General features: G+C 50.3%; 1 protein-coding gene across 1 annotated transcript; it reads right to left on the bottom strand.

Annotated features, from left to right (window-relative positions):
• Window positions 1–4279: 4279 nt before the first annotated feature.
• Window positions 4280–8614, bottom strand: Noto (notochord homeobox). The gene is made up of 3 exons (XM_028860184.2): window positions 8236–8614; window positions 7158–7372; window positions 4280–4598 (listed from the first exon to the last, which is right to left on the bottom strand). Exons 1-3 carry the CDS (start codon window positions 8612–8614, stop codon window positions 4452–4454), a joined length of 741 nt encoding a protein of 246 aa, XP_028716017.1. The 3' UTR covers window positions 4280–4451.
• Between the last annotated feature and the right edge of the window lie 1533 nt (window positions 8615–10147).

Below are 10147 nucleotides of genomic sequence, written 5' to 3'. Positions count from 1 at the left end.
CCTGACCCCGCCCCGGGAGGCCCCGCCCACCGAGCTGCCGAGCTCCCACCCTCCATCCCCACCCCGCCCCAGGACGTGCTGAACCACAGCGATCCCTTCGCTCTGCAGCATGTCAAGGTTTTGGTTGTCTTGGTTGCTTGGCCGGGTGGAACCGGGACTGCCTGTGCTTGCACTTTTTGGTAGTATGTGTTTCTGACTCGGTGGCCAGTGTCGGAGTCCACCAGTGACGGCTGACAAAGTAGCCCAGGGGTAGACCCCTAGTCTTTCCCTAGCTACAAAACAGACAACAAAAACCAAAACAAAAAACCCAGTCTGTGTTCTTAAGTATCCATTGTTGCTTCTTTTCACGCTGTCTTGTTTTTGAGACAGGGTCTCACTATGTATCCCAGGCTGACCACGAGCTTGCAGCCATCCTTCTGCTTCAGAAGCCCCTCACCATCCTCCAACACTAAACAAAGCCCTTTTTTTAGACTGAGAGGTGTGGGACAGCAGAAGCCTGACTTACTCATTTTCACTTTGGCCCTCATCCTGAAAGGACAAGCAGTTTAGTGGCTGGGGCTCACTCACAGGTTAAAAACGCCCCTCCATCCGTTGGCAACATTTCTGCTAGTGTTTGCCTTGAATGCAGGTAGAGGGTTTGAGCCCCAACACTACTTAAAGCCAACACGATGAGCTAAGCCTAATACCTCCGAGCTCAGGTGGAGGCAGGAGGACCAGAATTTCAAGGTCGCCCTCAGCTACATAATAAACATAAGGCTAGCCTGGAGTACGTGAAAACCTGTCTGAAAAGAAAATTTAGGGACTGGAGACATGATTGGCAGTTAACACTTGTTGCTCTAATAGAGGACCCAGGTTTGGTTCCCAACACTGGTTCACAACCATCTGTATGTGACTCCGATTCCAGAGGGCTTTGATGCCCTCTTCCAACCTCCTTAGGCACCAGGCACACACATAGTGCACATATACACATGCAGACAAAGCAATCATACATATAAATTTAAACAAAAATTAAAAAGGAAAACATTATTTCCTTTTTCTATAAACCCTCCTGCAGCTGGCCAGACTGTCTTATTTTAAGCAGGCTGGACCAGTCAGTGCCTCTGAGTTGACAGGGACTCTCTTGACTTCGCAGAGTTGGAGTTAGGGAGCAGTAGTCAGAGGACCTCAGGTGTGAGGACCCCTTAACTAGATGCAGAAATGAAGGTACACAGGCATTGTTCTGAGGCTTGGAGAGGGGTGTTCCTGTTCCTGCAGCTAGACCTGGCTACCATACCTTATTTTGTTTTGTCCTTCAGTTGACTATGTAGTTCCTGAAAAGGGACCTATATCTGCTCTGCTATGGTTTCATAGTGAAACTTGGGGATTAGGTAACAGCCTAGTAATTATTTCATAAGTAACGTTTTTATTTTTTGTATATTTTGAGGCAAGGTCTCTATGTAGATCATGCTGTCCTGAAACTCACAGAGATCAACCAGCCTCTGCCTCCTGAATTTGATTTTTTTTTTTTTAAGTGAGCCAGTTGGGGCTGTTTGCCACATAAGTATGAGGACCTGAGTTTGAGCCCCAGCGCCACGTAGCAGGCTGGCCATGGTGGCACACGTTGGTAATCCTAGGGCTGGGGAGGTAGAAAGAAGATGATACCTAGGGCTCCCTGGCCAACTAGCCTATTCAAATGGACTCGCTCTAGGTTCAAGAGGAGAACCTGTCTCAAAACACAAGGAGAGCGGTTAAGACATTTAGTGTTGACCTCCAGCCTCCAGTGAACACATATAGATATGCAGACACACAATGAGTCAGTTGTTCCTGAAGGAGACAGCTGTGGCTAGACTCCTTGATGAACAGGACTTTTGAGTCCAGCATTCAGAAGGATTTCCCTGAGGACATGGACAGAGACAGGTTTCAATTTTTTAATTTCTCTTGTCATTGCGTTTTTTTGTGAATTTTTAAGTTTTTTTTTTTTATTTTTTACATGTATGAATCTTTGCCTGCATGTACGTGGTGCCTGCAGAAGTTAGAAAAGTGCTTTGGATCCCCTGAACTTGGGTTATATGGTTGTGAACTAAGAATCAAACCCCAGTCCTCTGCAAGAGCAACAAGTGCTTTTAACTGCTAAGCCATCTCTCTGGCCCCATTTTGTTTGGTTGTTTTTTTGTTTTGTTTTGTTTTTTTCCGAGACAGGGTTTCTCTGTGTAGTTTTGGTGCCTGTCCTAGATCTCGCTCTGTAGGCCAGGCTGGTCTTGAACTCACAGAGATTTGCCTGGCTCTGCCTCCTGAGTGCTGGGATTAAAGGTGTGCACCACCACTGCCTGGCCAGTCCCATTTTGGGGGTAAAATTTTGGTTTTCTTACAGTTACTTTGTGAGTGTGTCTGTATGTGGGTGGATGTGTGCATTGGGGAAGACAGTTCTCTCCTTCCATCATGCAGGTTCCAGGGATCAAACTCAGATCTTCAGGCTTGGCAGCAAGAGTCTTTGTTAAGGCTTCTACCAGCTCTTGTTTTTGACCTACCAGCATCTCACTGTTTACTCTAGGCTGGCCTCAAACTCACTATGGTAGCTCTGGCTGACTTCAAGTTCACCATCCTTCTGCCTTAGCCTCCCTACTGTTAACACTACAGGTCTTCAGATGGGGTGGTGGTGGTGGTGGTGGTGGTGGTGGTGGTGGTGGTGCATGCCTTTAATTCCAGCTCTGGGGAGGCAGAGACAGGCAGATTTCTGTGAGTTCAAGGCTAGCCTGGTCTACAGAGTGAGTTCCAGGACAGCCAGGACTGTTTCACAGAGAAACCCTGTCTTGGAAAAAAAAAAAAAAAAAAAAAAAAAAAAAAAAAAACCACTAAAGGTCTGCACTACCCTCTCAGATCCAGAGGATGGCTTCTTGAGACAAGGCTCTGGGTTCCCTTTAACCTGCCATTTAATGTCTACAAGTTGTTGGGGTTTTTGTTTTTGTTTTTCAAGACAAGATGTCTGTGTAACAGTCATGACTGTTCTGGAACTCACTCTGTAGACCAGGCTTGTGCGGCTGCCGCCGCCGCCGCCGCCGCCGCCGCCGCCGCCGCCGCCACCCAGCTAAAGTCCACTGTATCGTGTTTGCTGGGACTTTTGAAGCTCAGTTCCCACCATCCACCTTCCTTCCTCTTTTTTTTTTTTTTTTTTAAAGTAACAAACACTCTTTTTTTTTTTATTCATTTATTATGTATACATTGTTCTGCCTGCACACCAGAAGAGGGCACCAGATCTCATTACAGATGGTTGTGAGCCACCATGTGGTTGCTGGGAATGGAACTCAGGACCTCTAGAAGAACAGCCAGTGTTCTTAACCTCTGAGCCATCTCTCCAGCCCCCTTCCTTCCTCTTTCCCCAGGAAACTGGGCCCTGACAACAACCTCATAGAGGAAGATCAGGCCTTCTTTCTCCCCGTTACCTCACCTTAGCCCAGGAACTGTGGGTGAACAGTCTGCACTACAGAAATCAGCTCTTAAACGGTGGAGGCTGACTTCATGAGAATAAGCTCTCAGCAGGCTTCCTGGCAAGAAATGAGCAGGGTGAGAGGGTCATTCAGGGAGGAACTACATTGTCAATGCTGGGTGAAAAGGTGTGACAAAAGGAGGTCAACATAAATTGAGGGGGGAAAAGGTCGGCGCTTCAGAGAAAAAGTTGGTGGGTATTGCTCCAGGGAAACAATTACATAAACCTGAGCTCATATTGAAACTGGTAACAGACAAAACAGAAAACTTTGGGCAAAGCATGGCGGCTTTCACCTGTTATCTTAGCACTAGAGAGGCTGAGGGAGGAGAGCTTCCATGAGTGTGAGGTCAGTCTGTGCCACATAATGAGAATCTGTGTCAAAAAAAAAAAAAAAAAAAAAAAAAAAAAGCTGTCATCCCAGCATGTGGGAAGTAGAGGCAAGAGCCTCAGGAATTCAAAGTCATCCTCAGATACAGAGGTGGGTGGAGAAGATGAAGAGGAGTAGGGTTGAAATGTGGGACATTGTACCAAGTAGGCTAAGCAATGTGCTTCCCTCCAGACTCCAGGGAGAGTCTTCCACACCCAGATGATCATCAAGGGTGGTCCCTTCTCCACAGCGAGGCCAAGAAAGAGTGGATGAATCCGTCCTCAGGGCAGAGCTGGGAAAGGAGCTTCCATTTCCTAGGTGACAGGACCTTTAAACCTCACAGGTTCCACTCCCTGACCATGGGGCTTGCACTCTGTAAGTGCTTTACAGACCTCCTGTCACCCAGGAGAGATGTGTAAGCTGTCAATACACCTGCTGTCCTAGCCAAGGACGTAGATCATCCCATTAGTCTGCTCCCAGGGATCTCTTGTTTGATTGTTCAAGTACAATTGGTGTCCTTTGACTTTAAGGAAGCCCTTCACTGAGATGTGGGACTGGGAGGTGGTCCAGCAGGTGGCCCAGGAAGAAACTAGCCCACGTAGCAAGCCTCTGACTCAGTCCTTAACTGCCATCTCCTGACTCAGCATCTTCACTCTGGATGTTGCCATCTGAGCTGCTGGAGGGCTCTTCCATGGCAGAGGAGGAAGGAGATTTCAGTTTTTGCTGCTTCTGATACTTCACCCTGCGGTTTTGGAACCAGATCCTCACCTGTAATTGGGGGCAGTGGACAGGCATCAGCATTCAGCCAGCAGGTCCCTCTCACCTCCACTCACTTCCGGAGCTGCCCACCTCTTGCTGTCTGGACAAAATCTGTTCTTCCTGACAAGTCAAGCATCTCCTCCAAAAGGCCATTCCTGTCACCACCCATTCACCCCTGGTGTACCTTTGTTGTTTTGTGATGGAGTCTCATACCACCCGGGCTAGCCTCAGACTCACTGTGTAGCTCCGGATGACCTTGAACTCCTGGTCCTCCTGCTTCCACCTCCCAAGTGCTGGGATTGCAGGTGTGTGCCACCGTGCCCCGTTTAACGTGGCACTGGAAATTGAATCCAAGACTTGGTGCATCTGAGACAAGCACTCTACCAGCTGAGCTATGCTCTAGCCCCCAGGGAGTACTTGTGACTACAGTGTGCTGTGCTGTACTAGGTGACAGCGACAGTGGTAAGAGAGGCAAGGCCCCTGTCCCCTGGAGCTCACCACCTAGTGAGAATCAGAAGATGTAAGCGGAGGCACAGAGTCTCGGGTTGGGTGATCTCCTTGAGGAGAAGGTCCATCCTGGTGGGGACAGAGAGAAACAGACCGGGTAGAGCAGGGAGACAGCCTACGGGGTGGCCCTCGGTTGACATCAAACTCAAGGTGAGGACCGGCAAGGAGAGCAGAGATGCAAGGGAGGAAGGGCAGGGAAGTGGGAGTTCAGAAGAGCCAGGACACCCAGGACCTTGAAGGCCACAGGGAGGGAGAGTCCCTTTGGAGGCTTGTACATGGGATGTGACATCGTCCTGAACTGCACAGCTGGCTGAAGACAAAGGCAAGAAGACAGCCAGGAGACCGTAGCAGTGATCCGGGGTGAGGGAGGGAGATGCAGAGATAAAGCGGGGCGGTGGGAAAGGGAAGCAATTCCATCTGCGGTTTAGAGGTAGAGGGGACCAGTGAGGGCTTGCGGAGGGTTAGGAGTGGGAGGAAGAAGAGAAATCCAGGATGACTCCATTGTCAAGTAATTGGCTGGGGGTGTCTGACCATGGATAAGGAAAGGAACAGGTTTAGGGAAGAAAAGGAGTTAAGAATTGAGTTTTGTAAAGTTTGCAATGCCTTCCCAGAGACGTCTAAGTGGAGATTTTAAGAAGAAGGCAGTTAGGGGCTGCAGATGTAGTTTAATGGTAGAGAACTTCTGTAGGATGAAGTTCGGTTCCTAGCAGAGAAGTTTGGATTGGGAATATAAATCTGAGCTATCCACTTAGAGATGGCATTTAAACCATGGCTATAGAGGAGACTAGATGGCAGGAAGTCCCGAAGGGGAGAGTAGCCTAGAAAGGAGACAACGATGGCTGGAGAAGTTGGAGGAAGGCCAAGAGGAGAACGTGTTCAAGTCGGGGAGGTGTAGTTAATCATGAGAGCCGTGAAGCTCAGGAGTCAGCTGAGCGGAGGAACAGTTGTTGGCTTTGACAACTTGGATGTTTTGATGAAACAGAGGGAAAATCATCATGGTAGGGGTGACTTCAAGAGACACCAGAGAGCCGGTATTTGATCAGTTGGCAGAGCACTGGTCTAGCACACATAAATCTCCCAATTTGACACTCAGCACCGTGGTAAACACGTGTCATCCTAAGCATTTGGGAGGTGAGGCAGGAGGATTAGAAGTTCAAGATTATCTCTGGCTATGTAGCAAGTTCAAAACCAGGCTGGGATACATGAGAACCTGTTTCAAAACAGATAGGCAGACACACATCACACACACACACACACACACACACACACACACACACACGCACTCACGCACGCATGCACACGCACGGAAAAGCAGAGTGAATGGAAGAGAGGACAGGATGGGAGTGAGCACAGCAAACTCCTGAGAAGTTTGCCTACAATGGGACAGAGTAATGGCACAATAACAGGACAATATGGGGCCAAAGGAACAGTCATAACCTAAATATTGAGTCTCTTGAATACCCACTTGGTTTTGCTGACAGCCCCTTGTTTAGCATGGAAACACTCAGAAGGTACTAGAGGAGGCTGGGGAAATGGCTCAGATGACCCAAGTCTCAGGCTTGCAAAGAGCAGAGTTCAGATCCCCAGAAACTCACATGAATGCCAAGTGGCCCACCTGTAACTCCAGCCTCAGCAAGCAGAGACAGGCTCCCCAGAGCAAGCACCCCACATGGACCAGCTCTGGGTTTGATTGAGAGACTCTGCCTCAGCGAACAAAGGGAAGAGCAACTGAGAATGATCCCTGACATCAACCCTGGGCCTCCTCCACATGCACATACACTGGCACACAAGCGTGCCTGCCCACATGCAAAACATGCATACACATATGCAAAACACACAGGAAAAATAAAAAGGAGCAAGGGCTAGAGGAACATTACGTTTGTAATGTGACTCCAAATAGGAATATTATATGACATAGGGAATGTGTAAACCATTAGGGCCTGTCCCCCCAGCATCCTAGTCCAGAAAAAAGGTCATGTCTTCCTCCCATTCCTTACTATGAGCCTATCAGAAGGTGGTGACAATCCCCACACAGCCTGAGCCCCGGGTCCCTGTCCTCACCTGGTTCTCGGTCAAGTGCAGCCTGGCAGCCAGCTGGGCCCTCTTCTTCCCTACCAGGTTGTGCTGCTTTGCAAACACTCTCTCCAGCTCCTCCAGCTGCTGCAGGTTAAACATCGTGCGGACCCTCTTTTGGTGTCTCTCTGCGTCCTGAAGGTCCATGGTAGGTGCCCAGTCCAGAGGGCTCCAGAGGCCTGGACAGTAAGGCAGCTCCGAGCCTGAAGAACAACCAACAGCAAAGGAAGTCAGCCAGCAGCCACCTGCCCCCTTCCCCGCCCCTACACACACACCATTGAGGAGAGAGAAACTCACAGGCTCCAAATCTCTCCCCTCCCCTTGGCCAGGCAACTTAGGGCAGTGGGAAGACGCTGTACAGAAATAACCCCGAAAAACCCGGGCAGATGACTCAGTAAATCAGTAAATGGCACAAGACTGAGGACCCGTATTCTGATGCCCAGCACAAAGGAAAAAAAGAAAATAGCAGGGCTGAGCTTGTGGAGACAGGTGGGGGTGCTTGGGAAGCTTTTCGGCCAGCCAGTCTAGCCAACTGACGAGCCCCAGATTAAGGGAGAGGCCCTCTCTCAAAATTAAGATGAAAAGGACTAGAGAGATAGCTTGGCAATTACAAGCAATCGCTGCTCTTCCAGAGGGCTCAGGTGTCGTTCCCAGCACCCATGTCCAATGGCTTACAACCACTTGTAACTCGCTCCAGGGAATCCGATGTTTTCTCTGGCCACCTCAGGTGTACACACATGGCATACATTCACACATACACATAAATAAAAGTAAAAGCATCCTTAAAAAAATAAGGTGGAAAGGTATTGAGGACACCTGATGTTGACCTCCGATATCCACACCCATGTGCACTCACCTGCATACATATGAATATACATTAAAAAAATAAATAACCTGGAAGTGTAAAAGAGCCAGAGGACTAGGAAGGAATGTGTGAAAAGCTGTCTTCTGAACTTGACATGGTTGTTACAGCGCTGTGATTACAGGCACACACCATCGCCCCTGGCTAACTCTAGGATTTCCCTTCGATGCCATCTGCTACGGCTTCCAAGCTCCATCCCTGTACCTGTGAGGCCGAGGCCCTGCTGGCAGAAGAGGCAAGCCACGTTCAGTCCAGGCACGCAGGGCGTGGAGGACAGCGGGTAGATGCCCATGCTCAGGTAGGCGGGCAGCCAAGTCGCTGCCGAGCACACCCAGGGCAGGACCGGGTATGGTGACCTGGAGCTGAGGTTCAGACTGGCGCAGGAAGAGAGCTGCAGAGGGGTGGCAGCTGTCTCACGGCTCTCGGGTCTCGCCAGGATGGCCTCGACAGAAAAGGAGGACTCCAGGCGTCCCCGAGCTAGGCGCGGGACCACTGGGGACGCAGCCACGGGACAGGGGCCCAAGCGCCCCGGCTGGACCTCAGCGCCTGAGGGAACAAGCGGCTGGGGCTCTGGGCTGGACATGGCGCGACCCCTGAGGGCACCTACACTGGAGAAGAGCGGGAGGACCTAACCGGCTGTGCAAGGAGCTCACTAGGAGAAAGAGATCACCCTACTAACGGGACAAGAGACTTGCGAATCAGGATCCTTGGGACCAGCTGCTCGCCAGGGCTTTTAAACTTAGCGGGTGGGAGGAGGCGGGGCGAAGGCCAGACTTAATCTTCCTAGAGTGAGGCCAGGCCTCTAAAGTCCTGGCAGTAGCTAGGTTGCATCCCACCAGGGCAGGTTGGGGTGGGGTGGGGGTGTGTGGAGCGCGGGGTGGGGGGGTAGGGGTGGAAGGCAGAAAGGGGGTTTCCTCCACCCTGGTGCTTTGGAGGAAGGACTTTGAGCTTACTATAGCTCACTACGGCGCCCTCCCCCTCCTCCACCTGCTTTTATTTTAGAAGGTCTTACTGTTTAACTCTGGCTATCCTGAAACAGACTATGTAGATCAGGCTGGTCTTGAACTCACAGAACTCCATCTGCTTCTGCCTTGTGAGTGCTGGGATTAAAGGCATGCTCCAGCATACCCCACCCCCACCCTTCTCAATCTGTAGTCCAGGCTGGCCTCCAAATCACGAATCATGGCAGAATCATGGCAGTCCTGCCTCAGCCTCCCAAGTACTAGGATTACAGGCTTATACCGCGGTGCTTGGCTTCACTGTGGCTCTCTGATGATCCTAGATGTAGGTTCTCTGTGATCCCAGTCTCCCCTGCTGGTGTGGGGAACAGCGGTCTCAGGAGGATGGGGCAGTGCCTACTGTCTTGTTTTCCTAATCTTCACCCTTTTCCCAAATAATTTTGGGCCCTGCCTCGCTGCAGCTGGGACTGCGCCTCACGCTTGCTAGGCAAGCACTCAGCCAGGAGCTCCTGGGAGAGCCCTTCAAGCAGAACCCTGCTTAGATTCACATAAGGGCTGGAATTTTAAAATGGGTAAACATTTTATCCATAAGCACAATGAAAAATAAACTTCCTAGACTCCTCCTGCTCCTGCTCCTGCTGCTGCTGCTCTTTTCGATCTTTTTGGGAATGTCCTTACCCTCAGCCCAGGGTCTCTCTAGAAAGGTCTTTCCCGCTGGGCATGCTGGCACTTGGGATGCTGGAGAAGGAGAATCTAGAGTTCAAAGCCAAGCCTGATCTACAAAGCAAAACTCTGTCAGAACAAGAAAGAAGGGTAAGTCAGCAAGAGGGCATGGTGACACTCTCCGGGGACCCCAGGACCAGGAGGTCAAAGCCATCCTCAGCCACACAGAGAGTCTGAGGCCAGCTTGGGCTACATGAGACATTGTCTCAAAAACTCAGAGGCTTAGGGAGATGGTTCAGAGGTTGAAAGTTCCTGCTGTTCTTTCAGAGGACCTGGCCTGGAGTCCTACTACCCACTTGGTGGATCCCATTTAATCCCAGCACTCAGCAGGCAGAAGCAGGTGGATCTCTGAACTTGAGGCCAGCCTGGTTTATATAGCAAGTTCCATGCTAGCCTGGTCTATATAGTGAGACTCTGTCTTTTTAAGAGAACTA

The sequence above is a fragment of the Peromyscus leucopus genome, chromosome 3 (assembly GCF_004664715.2).
Source record: "Peromyscus leucopus breed LL Stock chromosome 3, UCI_PerLeu_2.1, whole genome shotgun sequence".
NCBI lineage: Eukaryota > Metazoa > Chordata > Mammalia > Rodentia > Cricetidae > Peromyscus > Peromyscus leucopus.
This window is presented reverse-complemented; position numbering and strand designations above follow the sequence as displayed.

Coding starts and splice junctions, on each gene's coding strand:
- Noto (XM_028860184.2), bottom strand. CDS start 8,614: ATGTCCAGCCCAGAGCCCCAGCCGCTTGTTCCCTCAGGCGCTGAGGTC. Junction 7,373..8,235: donor GCAGGGCCTCGGCCTCACAG/GTACAGGGATGG, acceptor GTTGTTCTTCAG/GCTCGGAGCTGCCTTACTGT. Junction 4,599..7,157: donor TGCACTTGACCGAGAACCAG/GTGAGGACAGGG, acceptor CCCCAATTACAG/GTGAGGATCTGGTTCCAAAA.